Source organism: Myxocyprinus asiaticus, chromosome 29 (assembly GCF_019703515.2).
Source record: "Myxocyprinus asiaticus isolate MX2 ecotype Aquarium Trade chromosome 29, UBuf_Myxa_2, whole genome shotgun sequence".
NCBI classification, from domain to species: domain Eukaryota; kingdom Metazoa; phylum Chordata; class Actinopteri; order Cypriniformes; family Catostomidae; genus Myxocyprinus; species Myxocyprinus asiaticus.
In genome coordinates this window covers 3,562,788-3,578,910 of record NC_059372.1, presented here as the reverse complement: position 1 = coordinate 3,578,910, position 16,123 = coordinate 3,562,788, and the positions used below count along the sequence as shown (strand labels likewise).

At 40.9% G+C, this 16,123-nt stretch overlaps 1 protein-coding gene across 2 annotated transcripts in view; it reads right to left on the bottom strand.

Annotated features, from left to right (window-relative positions):
• Window positions 1-16,123, bottom strand: part of ddah1 (dimethylarginine dimethylaminohydrolase 1) — a 95,003-nt gene that overhangs the window by 78,770 nt on the left and 110 nt on the right. Inside the window, exon 1 of one of the 2 annotated variants that reach the window (XM_051661632.1) lies at window positions 16,030-16,123. This exon is cut by the window's right edge and continues 110 nt beyond it. Coding sequence is in view for 1 of the 2 variants with exons in the window: in XM_051661631.1 (XP_051517591.1) it covers window positions 5,366-5,659 (294 nt within the window). In the remaining variant the exon portion in view is untranslated. Of the gene's footprint in view, window positions 1-5,365; window positions 5,873-16,029 lie in introns of those variants that run through there. The other variant, XM_051661631.1, reaches the window with a different exon arrangement.

Below are 16,123 nucleotides of genomic sequence, written 5' to 3'. Positions count from 1 at the left end.
TTTTGATACTTTAAAGGGATAGTTCACCCAAAAATGAAAATTCTCTCATCATTTACTCGCCCTCATGCCATCCCAGATGTGTATGACTTTCTTTCTTCTGCAGAGCACGAATGAAGATTTTTAGAAGAATATCTCAGCTATGTTGGTCCATATAATGCAAGTGAACTTTGACGCTCCAAAAAGCACATAAAGGCAGCATAAAAGTTATCCATAAGACTCCAGTGGTGAAATCCATTTCTTCAGAAGTGCTATGATAGATGTGAACAAGAAACATATCAATATTTAAGTCTTTTTTTTTTTTTTTTTACCATAAATTCCCCTCCATGCTCAGTAGGTGGCGATATGCACAAAGAATGCAAATGACCAAAAACAAAAGAAGAAGAATGTGAAAGTGAAAGTGGAGATTTATATGTGGGTGAGATAGGTTTCTCACCCACACCTATCATATCACTACTGAAGACATGGATTAAAACACTGGAGTCATGAGGATTACTTTTATGCTGCCTATATGTGCTTTTTGGAGCGTCAAAGTTCTGGTCACCATTCACTTGCATTGAAAGGACCAGCAGAGCTGAGATATTCTTCTAAAAATCTTCGTTTGTGTTCTGCAGAAGAAAGAAAGTCATACACATCAGGGATGGCATGAGGGTGAATAAATGATGAGAGAATTTTTATTTTTAAAGCTACACTATGTAAGACTGTTTCATTAGAAATTAACAAGATTTCCTTAATGAGCAAGTACACCAACAATCCATCTTCCAAACCATGTTTTTGCCTTACCCCGATTCACTATGGTACGCCTGTAATAATTATTTATATTTTAGAGCTATCAGGACAGATTTGGCGGGAAATTGCATACTTCCGTCATTAGTCCGTGCATGTTTATGTCATGTCCGTATATAAACGAAAAATAAGATCCAGCTGCTGTGTATGTGCGCTGATAGATGCGGTAGTAGTTTAAAGCTGAAAGCTTGCAGCCACAACACATGAGCAACATTGACCAGGGATCATTCAAAAAGGAAACCTTTTGGGGAATCACACGTTTTCAAAATAAAGAAACCTTGAACCGAGAAGAGTCTGCAAACAGAAAGGGAAAGCGACAGAGCCTGAAATAATAAAACACAAAACAACACTGGATTGGCTTTTCAGAGGTGGCGACAACTCCGAGAACTTAAAGGATTTAAAACCGTCCCAGAGATGGAGTTCTTCTTGCTGGACAGGTGAGATATTTTATTTGACCGATAGATAGACAGGTAGCTAGCGCCTTCGTTCGTTAGATAGCGCTAGCCACTCTAATGGGGCATTTATGGATCGTGATACTGCAGTGCTTTCAGTTTCATTTTCGAGTAAGGAAGGAAAATTGAAAAAACGTAACTTTTAACCTGGTAACAATGCCAATCTCTAAACCAGTTGTGAAGTTATAATAGTTTCCATCATTTGACTGATCTGATATGACTAGTAATCGTTCTGTCTAATGTCATTGTTGCCTAACTTTTATAACGCTATTTATTTTAAAACAGCTGTTTTCAATCAGTCAAATCTACAGCGGAAGATATATTTTTTGTCTTTCGCTCTGATAAGATGATGACCTGTGACCACGGTTACTCCTCAAACCATCGATTCATCCGCGCAGAAGAGCAGAGTCGAAGCTCAACTCACGTAATTATCAAACAATGTTCCTCCGCAAGTAACCTGCAGTTTAATGCTTCAACCGCTAGAGGGCCAAAAGTTACATAGTGTAGCTTTAACCCTCCTATTGCGTTCAGAATCTGTTTACACATTTTGCATTCGCGGGTCAATTTTGACCCGGTGGAATTTAAGCTTATAAATCATTCATAACCCGATGATTTTCATCTAAAACTATATTGTAAGTCATTAAGTTCATAACCATTTATACATGTGAAAAGACTGATATTTTTGGCATGTTAACAGACAAATATAAAAGTTATTAATCACACCCCCTTCAGACAGTAGAACCTTTGATTTAGATTATTTATGTTTGTTACATCTGTCATATCTCTTTTTATACAGGAATGTGTGTGTGTATGTATGTGTGTATGTGCGTATGTGTGTGTTTGTGTGTGTGCGTGCATTTGTGCATGCGTTTATGTGCGTGTATGTGTGTGTTTGTGTATGTGTGTGTGTGTGTGTTTGTGTGTGTGCGTGTTTGTGTGCACGTGCGTGTTTGTGTGTGACTGTATGTGTGCGCGTGCGTGTTTGTGTGTGACTGTATGTGTGCGCGTGCGTGTTTGTGTGTGACTGTATGTGTGCGTTTGTTTGTGTGTGTGTGCGTGTTTGTGTGTGTGTGTGCGCGTGTGTGTTTGTGCGTGCGTGTATGTGTGTGTTTGTGTGTGCATGTATGTATGTATGTGTGTGTGTGCGTGTATGTGTGTGTATGTATGTGTGTGTGTATGTGTTTGTGTGTGACTGTATGTGTGTGTATGTGTGTGACTGTATGTGTGTGTATGTGTTTGTGTGTGACTGTGTGTGTATGTGTTTGTGTGTGTGCGTGCGTGTTTGTGTGTGTGACTGTATGTGTGTGTATGTGTTTGTGTGTGACTGTATGTGTGTGTATGTGTTTGTGTGTGACTGTTTGTGTGTGTGTGTGTGTGTGTGTGACTGTATGTGTTTGTGTATGACTGTATGTGTGTGTATGTGTGTGTTTGTGTTTGTGACTGTATGTGTGTGTATGTGTGTGTTTGTGTATGACTGTATGTGTGTGTATGTGTTTGTGTATGACTGTATGTGTGTGTATGTGTTTGTGTGTGACTGTATGTGTGTGTGTGTGCGTGTATGTGTATATGTGTGCGTGTTTGTGTGTGTATGTGTGTTTGTGTGTGTATGTGTGTGTGTTTGTGTGTGACTGTATGTGTGTGTATGTATATGTGTGTGTTTGTTTGTGTGTGTGTGTGTGTGTGTGTGACTGTATGTGTGTGTATGTGTTTGTGTGTGTGTGTGTGTGTGTGTATGTGTGTTTGTGTGTGACTGTATGTGTGTGTATGTGTTTGTGTGTGTGTGTGTGTGTGTGTGTGTGTGCATGTTTGCAAACAAGATGTAAAAAAGTGTGTGAGAGAGTGTGGGAAGGAGGTAAAATGTAAATGAAGTGTTTAAGAAAAAATCTAATTTATAGATGTACAAGAACATCTACATAATATCATGTGTAAAGCAACAATTGATGTCCAGCACAAAATTGACCCGAACACAACAGGAGGGTTAAGTGAACTATTCCTGTAAGATTTCACTACATTTCTCTGGTCTGTTTGAAGGAATGAAACCTTGGCTCTCTTATTTTACCCGATGGAACAGTGCGACTCTTTGTACCCATTAAAATGTGCTCCTAATTTCGCCCCTTATTGCACTCAAATGACTGGCAACATCAGCATGACCTACATAACTCAATCCAAGTGCCTTTCAGAGAGACACAATAATCGTTTGAGGGAATGAAGCCAACTGGTTGCGTCCTGAAGCTCAAAGATGGTGACCTGCTACAATTATTCACTAACAGATATATTTCAGCAAACACTTCAGGCGACAAACTGATTATGTTTTATGAGAAGTGACAAGGGATGTAGATCAAACTACTTACATGGTTTGGCTCTTATGTAATTTAGCATTTGCCAAGAATTCAGCACTTTGAGATTTGACCTCAATACTTCAAATCAGGGTTCACCAGAGTTAAACATAAGTAGTGAATCGTAAACGATAAGAAATCAACTTTAAAACATACAACAGCCAGTGTGAAAAATCTAAATGCAAAAGTCTAAATGCAATAGTATATAATGTCCATGCCATAATATTGTGGGTGGTTGCACAGAAATCATGTTTGTACAAATTAATATCAGATATGGGAGACTGGGGCTAGTTGTCACATTGTTTTTTTTTCACTATATATATATATATATATATATATATACTATAAATCTTTCTGAGGATAGGCTTATTTTTGCAAGTCAATTTCTGCTTAACTTGGGTACAAAAAAAGCTACTGAACATTTTCAGAATATTGCCCAGGAGAAACGATATAGTTCATCGAACTCATGTTGACGGCGATAGTTGACAGTGGCCAAAACCCTTCATCTGGTGAATATATAGGCTACGAAAAGCTTAATTTGGTGAATATTTACATACAGAGCCTTGTAATGGAGCCGAGACTCATCACCGTCACGATTATTAATGCAAAACTTTCTTTAAACAAAAGTAGGGATGTGCATGATTAATCAACTAATCGAATACTCGTTCTGCACCAGCTAGATGAATATTTAAAAAACGACTTGAATATCACAAATTGATTTTTCTTTGTGCATTTGCCTACCGTGAGCAACACTGAATACTGTACTTTCCCTATGAATCGCTCACCAATTCTCGCAGTTACAATTGAGTCCACTGGGGGAGCTGTGGACGTATGCCGTCGAGTTGATGGATGAGAGAAGAAGATATGACGGTGTCTAGTGTAGCACTAGCAATATTTGTAATACTGTGATTCTTATTGAATTCTACTCTATTGATATTCGGTTCTTGTTGGAGCCATGCAAACCAATGGTCGAGGATCTGTTTTTATGGTGGAAAGAAAATGTGAAGCGGTACAAGAAACTTGGAAGCTTATCAGACCAGTATGTGTTTATGTGGGTTTAAATCTCTTATCACATGCAGAGTGAAGTTATAAAAAGACAACGTTCACCACTTATTTTTCAGAATAATAACATGTGAAATGAAGAAAAGCATAGTTTGTCTTCAAACACTGGTTAGTCAGAAGTGCTTAGCCCACAGCTCGTTGTTAAAGTGTGATGACTGTTATGAAAGCATACGATGAGGTTTGATGAGAAACAAACCGAAATCTAAAGTATTATTTAATGAAAATGTTCAATGATCGCTGATCTCCTGTGAGCGTTCATGAGCAACAATAGTCACACAGCACGCGCGAGACGGGGCGTTCAAGCGGAAACCCGTTTGTTTCGCTTCAACAGGACCACCAGTGATATTAACAACCAAGGGCATAGATTTGGATTGAATATTGGGGGGGTTGCAACGTGAAGTATTGACATGTCTCCATTGATCATGGTATGGGAGGGGTTACCTACCACCCCCCGGAAACTACGCCCCTGCTAACAACATAGTTGCACATAAACCAGACAACGGAAATAACAAACATATATCATGTATTCCAGACTATGTAGTTGTCTTATTAAATGGGCATCACCAATATATCTTACACTTACGCGTGATGTTATGATATATGAAGAATGACGGCATGTGTTGCTGTTATTGTTAGTTAAGGTGCGCTTCTGGGTCAAAACAGCATCCAACTTTAATATGCATGAAACAATTGAACTCACAGAGTTATATTTGGTTTGGTGAGTTACTTTACCTCTTTTCGTCTACTTTCAGCTCCGAGTCTGGTGATGAGCGCCGTGTCACCGCACACCACCGCAACATCCTCCACAAACACGCAGTCCGGCAGCGTCTCATCCGCGGGCAGCTCGATCACCTCCAGCTCGAGCCGGTGCTTCAACACCGACACATACTCATTATGTTCCTCCTGCGCTTTGAGCAGGTCCACCTCCAGACTGCCGCTCCTGAGCGCTTCTCTCGCCAGAGACTGCGGGATCCCGCGAACCACGGCGTGCGTGAAGCAACCGAACCCGTCCATCAGTCCAGCCATGTTTCACTTTCACACGCGTTTCCACCGCTGCAGCTACACACTCACGGGGTTAAAAGGGTCGCGAACCGTTGCACCGAGAGCCTGTCTTTGCAAAACCCGTGCGCGTTTTGTTTACGGACTTCTTTGTTATTGTTTTTTCTGGTTGCGGTTCTTCACGCTGACAGCTCGAGCTCTGATCGGGGGAAGAACAAACAGCGCGGCGATGACGTCACAGGCGCTCCCTACACGTCACGCAACAATGTAACAAGTTAGGGGGCCGTTCACAACGAACTACGTTGCTACTACGGGTTTACTACGTAAACATGCGTCTGTTTGACCATTGCGCCGCGTTTTTTAGACGGCGTGTCAAGTGTTTAAAACGCGTCGTGAGACACATGCGTTAAGTTCAATTCGTTTCGTCTATATATATATATATATATATATATATATATATATATATTTAGCGCTAGAACGCGTTCGTGGTTAACGGCCCCTTACAATACATAATCGATTATAGCAGATAATAAACGTATTTTTTATATTTATATAAATGTGTTAATTATATAGGCTAACCGAAGTCAGAGGATTTTTTTCCTTGCAAAGTTATTTAAAAAAAAAAAAAAAACTTTATATGAATAAAAAATTAAAAAAATATCAACTTTTTATGCAAACATAAACACGTCTTTAAGTGAATTGTAAATTAAATGTATTGATGTCTATTGAATAATGGACTTATTAAAATGGCAACTAGTTACAATTTACAATCAGTCATTAATACAAAAGAGAACGGTTACGTATAAGCTGTTAACTCCATAGTTAATGCATCCTAAAATATAGATTTTTAAAATTTATTTATTTATTTATTAATTTATCCCCTTTTCTCTCAATTTGGAATGCCCAATGTCCTCATGGAGTCTCAGTTGCCTCCACTTCTGAGACCGTCAATCGGCGCATCTTATCACGTGACTCGTTGTGCATGACACCGCAGAGACTCACAGCATGTGGAGGCTCATGCTACTCTCCGCGATCCACGCACAACTTACCACACGCCCCACTGAGAGCGAGAACCACAATATAGCAATCACGAGGAGGTTACCCCATGTGACTCTACCCTCCCTAGCAACCGGGCCAATTTGGTTGCTTAGGAGACCTGGCTGGAGTCACTCAGCACGCCCTGGATTTAAACTCACGACTCCAGCGTTGGTAGTCAGCGTCAATACTCACTGAGCTACCCAGGCCCCCCTAAGATATAGATTCGACCTCTCTGCACTTTTATAATCTATTGCTGCGTTGATTCCTCACCATATTGTATCTTTAAAAAATATTTAAATCAACCTTCATTTCAAATTTTTATTGTCACTTATTGTCACTTAAATATTCCAAATATGAACGCTTTAAATAGAAAACACACAGAAATACAGTGCTCATTCAGATTCCCTGCCTCTCCTCCACATATTGGGAACAAAGAGCGCTGAGATCTGCCCCCTCGACGCCCCCCCATGGGTGAATCTGCCTCCATGTGCCACCGATCACCTTTAAACATGCATGGATTAAACCAAACCCAAAGCATTTCATACCTCATTGTAATATTTATTTCCTAGTGGTAAATAAAACTCGGTAGTAATGATAAATGTAATGTAACTTGATAAATCTCATTTTAGTCGAAAATAATTGTCCATTTTTAGAAATAATTCCATACCTGGGGCCATGCTGTGCATGTGTGTGTGTGTGTGTGTGTGTGTGTGTGTGTGTGTGTGTGGAATTCCTCTTTTCTATGGACATTCCTTAGTCTTTCCATCTTTCCATCGAGTCTGGCTGGACTCATTCTCCAGACATCCTTGAGTACATTCCTCCACACCCCAGGAACACAGTTCGTCTTTTCTTGTTCCAAATCCACTCAATTATCCAGAGCGATCTAAACATTCCCGGAGCCCCACATTCCATCCTCTCATTCCGTTCCCCCCTTCTTCCCTCTCCAGGCTGCTTTTTCCATTCCTGCGGCTTTCCCCTCGGAGAGGAAATATTTGGGTTTAGGAAAAGTCGAGCGGCTCCTAATGCACCTGGCTCACAGATCGGGCCGTAAAAGCTGAATGAACTTTGAAGATCTTTAAAGACCTTTTGGAACTGTTTGCATGGACAAAACACATTTTATAACGGCACTCTCTGCTTGAACATTATATAATTTACACCAAAATGCAAGCAACAGTTATAGTTACTGTAAAATCATAATAAATATAGGATCTCTTTCAAGCTGTGTAAGAAGCTTTCAGTAATTTTAATGACAGAGGTGGCTTAATATCAATTTACCAGTTTTTATTGTAGCAACATCTGAAGTAACTATATTTTGGTGGAAACTATGGGTACCATGGTAAACTACTGTAAAGAAAAGAGGTGCTGGTTGAAGACCTCTGGTTGAGGTCGACTCATGCAACCCTTTATTTTAAGGGCTAATATTATGATAACATAACTTTTGGGATAACATCTATTTAGTTAATTGTACTGTAAGTAGCCCCTAAGAAACATGCATGCATATATATATATATATAAAATCATTTTGGGGGATTTTCTCCCCTTTTCTCCCCAATTTGGAATGCCCAATTCCCAATGCGTTCTAAGTCCTCGTGGTGGCGTAGTGACTTGCCTCAATCCGGGTGGCGGAGGACGAATCTCAGTTGCTTCTGCGTCTGAGACCGTCAATCCGTGCATTTTATCACGTGGCTTGTTGAGCGCATTACCGCGGAGACATAGCTCGTGCGGAGGCTTCACGCTATTCTCCGCGGCATCCACACACAACACACCACGCGTCCCACCGAGAGAGAACCACATTATAGCGACCACGAGGAGGTTACCCCATGTGACTCTACCCTGCCTAGGAAGCCTGACTGGAGTCATTCAGCATGTGACCAAATAGTTTTCCTAAAAACTGATGTCCACATATGTGGACAGTGAGACTAAGTTGTGAAATTTTAAATAACACTAAGCAATTGAACCATTGTCCCATGTCTGTCAAACCCGTTGAGTGATCCAAACATCATCTGCAGCCTGAAACTGAACTTTTGGTCAGATTTTAGGAGCGAATGCACTTCACTATAGAAAGCTAAAGGATCCTCCCTTGCTCCCTATTTAGTGAATGACTTTAACTCCAGTGTGCTGTCTGTCTGCACTAGTCTCAGAACAGTTCAAAATACACCTCATTTTCATCCTAACTCCATATAAAGCCTCTGAAAGCAACATTTTCCACTTTTTGGATGAACCCATTGATTCTCAATGTGATAATGCACAGTAAATTTTAACTGAAACTGAGCCTACAGTCCACGTATGTGGTCATTGTCTTTAACAGCGTGCCATTTCGTGATAAATCGCTCAATTGTAAAAATGCCATATTGTATGAAACTAGAGACTCTAATCTTTTGACTCAAACAGGTTTCAATGTAAAAACTTAATTAGATTTCTTACAATATACAGTTTTGTTGGCATTTCTCCCAAACACAAACTCCTCTATGATCAGTGCCATGTTATTTTGTCACATGACTCCGTGCATCGAAAGTTTAACCCTTTACTGACAACACAGAGTCTCCTGAACTGAGATCAGTCAGGTTAAAGGTACGAGGTTAAAGGTACAATAGCAATGGTCAATGAGAGTGTGGAAAATGGTAGTGAAATATTAAATTTGGAGTGTTTTTGGTTGCAAGAAAAAAAAGTGTTATACATTATATTGGGTGTGTGACACAAATTTTGTCATCAGCAGAGTGCACGAGCACTGAACACGCGCAGCCCAATTTTTCTAACCGCGCGTCTTTGAACACGCAGAATGCGCATGCGCCTGGAATTATTTGTACTAATTAGTGGGTAATTAGGAGACAATGGTAGAAACAACAACAGTGGATGTGCAGGTCAAGAGCTTGTCTGTGAAGACGCTGGCTACCACCCCTGGAGTTCGCTAGTTCGCTAGTTTGAATCCCAGGGTGTGCTGAGTGACTCCAGCCAGGTCTCCTAAGCAACCAAATTGGCCCGGTTGCTAGGGAGGGTAGAGTCACATGGGTTAAACTCCTCATGGTCGCTTTAATGTGGTTAGTTCTCGGTGGGGCGCATGATGAGTTGAGCATGGATGCCGCGGTGCATGGCGTGAAGCCTCCACACGCGCTATGTCTCCGTGGCGACGCGCTCAACAAGCCACGTGATAAGATGCGTGGGCTGATGGTCTCAGACGCGGATTGAGGCGAATCACTACGTGACCACGAGGAATTAGAGCGCATTGGGAATTGGGCATTCCAAATTCCAAAAAAGGGGAAAAAATCCACAAAAAAAAAAAAGAGCACATCTGTGAGGAGGTCTGGAGATACCTGCATTTGTATAACTCTAGTTTGAAGATTATAAAGATATCTTTATGTGTCTAAACTCCCGAAGATAAATAGTCCAGTCTTTCATAGCAGTTGTGTATGCACGCACAGTAAGACGCTAAGCGCTCGCATCAAAACCTGCTACAACATGGGCCGCCATCTTTATTGTTTTGGGTTGAATGGATCACATGACTCTCTGTTTTTCCTGTCCACACTACTTTTCAAATTGATCCACTTTGTAGAGCGTTTTCAAAAAGCCGCCTCAGTGTGGACGGAAAGACAAAATGTAGAGAAATTAATGCATTATTATATTACATATTATATTTGCATAAAACATATTAGTTTTGATTCCTTTAAGGAAAAAAAAAAAAAAAATCTGCAATAGAACATTATCTTACTATCAGCTCTCTGTCTGGTTTCTTGTTACATTAGAGTGTGATGTCATGACCTCATTCAGGAGTGAATCTCCTCGTTTCCACAGCAACTTGAATGACCACAACTCACTTGTATTTATCACACAAACTAAACAGTCAAGGATCCAGAGTGTACACAGCTCTAATCCCACACACTTGTCAGTTGAACATCACTCAGGGTAAACACACTTTCCATTACAGTCTGAGGATGAACATATCCAAAATATTTATCTATAGCAGGTGTGAACAGTTGTCTGATCTATAAAAGCTGAAAATATCACATGACCGGAGAATCCACTCACACCACTATAGCTGTTGCTTTTACTTAAGTATTATTGTCATAAGTATTATACTTTGCCATCCACTTATTACACACTAGAAACCACATAGAACACCTTAACAACCATCCAGAATACCCTAGCAACCTCTCATAACACCCTAGTAACCACATAGCAGTGCCCTTCCAATCACCCAGAACACCCTATCAACTGGATAGAAACGCACAAACAACCACTTAGAACACCTTAGCAACCACTTAGCACTGCACCGGCAACCATCCAGGACACCTTAGCAACCACATAGAACACCCAGACAACTACCCAGAACACCCTAGCAACCACATAGAACACCCTAAACACCATCCAGAATACCCTAGCAACCACTTATAACACCTTAGTAACCACTTAGCAATACCCTAGCGACCACCCAGAACACTCTGGCAACCACTCATACCATCTTAGCTATGGCTAATCAATGCCCTGACAACCATCCAGAACACCCTAGCAACCACACAGAACACCCTAACAACCATGCAGAATACCCTAGCAACCACAAATAACACCTTAGTAACCACTTAACAATGCCCTGGCAACCATCCAGAACACCCTAGCAAAACCTTATAACACCTTAGCAACTGCTTAGCAATGCCCTTTCAATTACCCAGTACACTGTAGCAACCATCTAGCAATGCCCCTCCAACCACACAGAACACCCTAGCAACCATCCAGAACACCTTCGTAACCACATAGAACACCCTATCAAAAAACCCAGAACATCCTAGCAACCACTCATAGCATCTTAGAAACTGCTTAGCAATGTTCTGGCAACCTTCCAGAACACCTTTGTAACCACATAGAACACCTTGGCAGCCACTAACACCACCTTTGTAACGCATAACAATGCCCTTCCAACCACCCGAAACACCCTCGGAACAACCCATAACACCTTAGCAACCACTCATAACACCTTAGCAACCACTAATAACACCTTAGCAACCACCCATATCATCGTAGCAACCACGTATAACACCTTAGAATCTGCTTAGCAATGTCCTGACAACCATCCAGAACACAATTGTAAACACATATAACACCCCAGCAACCACCTTATTAATGCATAGCAAAGCCCTTCCAACCACCCTGAACACCTTAGCGACCACATACTGTAGAATGCCCTGGCAACCATCCAAAACACCCTAGCAACTGCATTGCAACACCCTGGTAATCACCCAGAACACTCTCGGAACCACCCAGAACACCCTAGCAATCACTCATGACACCTTAGCAACCACTTAGCAATGTCCTTCCGACCACCCAGAACACCCTAACATTGTGACTTCAGAAAATGTAAAAGTTTCTACACATTATCTTTGTATTATTTAAAATGTTCTATTGAGAGGTGAATAAGTTATGGCTTATGATAACTTATCAAGTAATTCATGACATTTAATGGAATCTGATTGACACATGACAGGCCTTTTTTGTGGTTAAGAAATGACAATAGTCCTGGTGCAAACACTGGGGGAAGAGGGTGATAAAACACTTTTGTGGTTTCAGCCGCAGTTAATTTACAGAGAGAAGAGAGACAGGAAATGACATCACATAGTCTCAGTGAACTATGACAGGAAAGGCCAGAGAACAAACAATCCAGAATACATGGATAAGAGCACAGTCTGTATGAAGAGCTCAGTACTTCCACACTGGAGGTGTCAAGCCACATCCTACAGTAGAATAAACACAGCCAGAGCTTTACATAATGTAGAAATGTGGCCACGGCCCAGCTCTGCTTTGGGGGGGGGGGGGGTTGGTTCATGCGTTTGTAATCAGTCGTCACTGCCAGACCACCATTCTGCTTCCAAGGCACTGGAAGAAAGTGGAAGACCAACGGAAAATATTATGTTTGCCATTACATGGCGGACACATATGAAAAACGCTCTTGTAATGGTTCCTGGATGTGTAATTCCAGAATAGAAAAATGAGCGGTGACTCCACTGGAATACAATGACAGCACTGTTTCCTAAAACCCCGCGCCCCTCTCGTCAGGAGAGAGGGGTATGGTCTGCAATCGGCATGTGTAGAAACAGATGTCAACTCTTCAGACGCAACCATGAGCTCATATTTTTTCTAGATGCACTCTACGGTCACTCTCTCCAGGGAACACACTTCATTTGACCTCATTAGATCAATGTCGCACTGGGAAATGCAGAATGTAGGCTACTACTGAGAAAACAACGACGATTCACAGTGACAACGACAACATACAGTGGCCCAAATGTTATTCAGGAGTTTTCAAACTTTTTGATGCCCATATATGATGGTTCCCTTTGCAGTATCCTGAAATATAAAGGCAGCAAGTTCTTATTATTCCCCTCACATCCCCCCTCAACTCAAGCCCTGGTTATACAAATAAAACCTAAAAATAGCCATTAGAGAACATTCTGTATAAAAAACATCCTGCAACGCTCTAGGAATGTTCGTTTAATGTTCCTAAAACATTAGGAATTGGTTCCTAAAAAAAATAACCAAATGGGAACCGTACACTAACGTTAGGGGAATGTTCTGTTTGCTGGGTGTATATTTTAATGTATAAAGCAAGCTTGATATTAAGACAACATATTGTTTGAAAAATTAAATAACTGGCTTTTATATTGTCATTGTACTGAAGCCAAAAAATAAATTAATAAAAGATATATACAGTATATATATGATGATCCAAAACATCCAAAACAAGAATCAAATAATGTTGATCATCTCCTAACAAGGCCACATGTCAAGGTCTGGGTAGATTAGATGGTAAGCGAACAGTCAGTTCTCATGGTCATCGTGTTGAATACAGGAGAAATGGGCAGGAGTAAAGATCTGAGCGACTTTGACAAGGGCCACATTGTTATGGCCAGACAACTGGGTCAGAGCATCGTACCCTGCAGCGTATGGGGCTGCGAACCTGCAGACTGGTCAGAGAGTCCATGACGATCTGTCCACCGTCGAAAGCTCTTACAATGGGGGCACGAGTGTTGGAATTGGACCTTGGAGCAGTGGAAGAAGGTCGTCTGGTCCGATGAGTCCCGGCTGTGTATGTGTGCGCCATTTACCTGGGGAAGTGATGGAACCAGGATGCACTGTGGGAAGACGACAAGCCGGTGGAGGGAGTGTGATGCTCTGGGCAATGTTCTGCTGGGAAACCCTAGCTCCGTCCATTCATGTGGATGTCAATTTGACAGGTGCTACCTACCTAAACATAGCTGCAGACCAGGTACACCCCTTCATGGCAATGGTATTCCCTGATGGCAGTGGCCTCTTTCAGCAGGATAATGCGCCCTGCCACACTGCACACATTGTTTGGGAATGGTTTAAGAAATATGATGAATAGTTCAAGGTGTTGCCCTGGCTGCCAAATTTCCCAGATCCCCTCAGTCCAATTGAGCATCTGTGGGATGTGCTGGACCAACAAGTCCGATCCACGGGGGCTCCACCTCGCAACTTACAGGGCTTGAAGGATCTGTTGCTAATGTCTTGGTGCCAGATACCAGAGGACACCTTCAGGAGTCCATGCCTTGTGGGTCAGCACTGATTTGGCGGCACGGAGTGATGTAGAGTAATGTTAGATGTTTAAACCTAAAGAGAAACATTTTCAGTTCCAGTCTGATTTAAGTTTTTATTTCTTATAGTTAAAAACTATAGCTATCAATAGAAAAATCGTGATTTCTGACCAGACTTTAGAAAGCAGTGGTGGTGCTTTAGAAAGCGGTAAAAATGTCTAATTCGGAAAATGTCCATTATTTTTTTTTTCTCATGTTTTACGCTGTTTTTCCCTGAAATTTTCCATAGACCACCCAGCAACCTCTTGTGGTCCCCAAACCCCACTTTGAAAACCTTTGAGTTAAGTCGCTCTTAAAAATGGCGTTGCCAACTTTTCGACAGGCTTGAGAATTTTGAGTGGTGCAATATGGGACGGGGCTCCCCCTTGAGTTCCCAGCGCTATTAATGGGACACCGTCAACAGGACGTCCTTGCTGATATGGGACAGTTGGCAACCCTTGCAGTAGATAACAATTTAAAATCAAGTAGCATTTATTTTGAAGCTGAAGTATGTAATTCCTGCGCCATTAGCGAAACCAAATTGAATTGCAAAAATATTGACAGGTTTTCTGAAAACTCCCCGTCTTCCACTGGTCAGGCCAAACAGGTAATCCCGCCCCAAACTCATGCCATTGGTTGAGTCCATTTTGCTGTGTCGGGCCGCTCAAAACAAACAGAAATGTTTTGAAAGCACCACAGAGACATAGTGTTTACATTTTGGGGGGAAATAAACCTACAAATGGCTTACTTATATTATTTAACTTATATAAGTGTTTTAACTTTGGAAAAAATACAAGCACACTTTTAAAGCAAAATATTTCGCAAAATGAACCTTGTAAGGATAAAACAATACACTGTAAACCCTAATGTTGTCATTACAGGAAAAATCAAGTTGTCTTAATTAAGTTTTGAGCTCAGAACTCAAATATCTATGTTGCTGGAACTTATTTTTCTTAAAAAGCCATAGACTTAAGATTTTAAGTGTTAATAACTCAAAAGATTGAGTACATAACTGAGGCTATGGGGAATACTCACAATGCCATGTGCTTTAATTATTTGTTTAATTATTGGTCAAGTCCATTTAATTAAAATTATTAAGGTGAAACAACAACATTTAAATAGCAAATGTAAGTTAAGTCTACTTGCATTGAGTTACCTTAAATAGTTAAGTTCATTCTATATGAACACCAAGTTATGTACAGATGACGCTTTTGACATTCAGACATTTTTTAAGCGTGACTTAAGTAAATAAATAGATTTGTGGCTACTGTAAACCTAATTATATACTTCAAATCATCAGTGGCAGTGACCACAATAGACAACTATGTCAAGCACTTGTTCACAGATCATATTTACTACAATGACACAGTACAACACATCACCATCTAGTGTCGCAATCAGGAAAAAAACTAAAACCAGTTTAATCACAGCGTTTAAAAACACAAAAGCTTTTGCCTGGTGTCTGATCTGTCATGTGAACAGGCATCTTCACCCTGGAAAAACAGCTTAAACCACCAGCCCGAACCCGAATTAACTGGTTATCCAGCCTGGTCAAGCTGGTTTGTTTTGATGGTTTTAAAGAGGTTTTGGGCACTTGTCAGTAAGTAAGACCAGTTTATACCAGGTAAAACCATCTTAGTTGGGTTTCAACTTTTTTTAATACAGGACATCTGCAACCTCACAGATCAGGAGAAAACAACCAGTAATAATACTGCCATTCTTGTTCTTGTTTTGTCATGCAAACGCTAAAGAAGTAGAGAAAAACAGCCAATAAAAACGCACCTGAGAGGTGACCGCTCTCCAAAGCTCCTCTGCATCTCATCTCAGTGTCTACACGGTTCTGTTCTCTTTGACCTATCGTTTTAAATATCATACA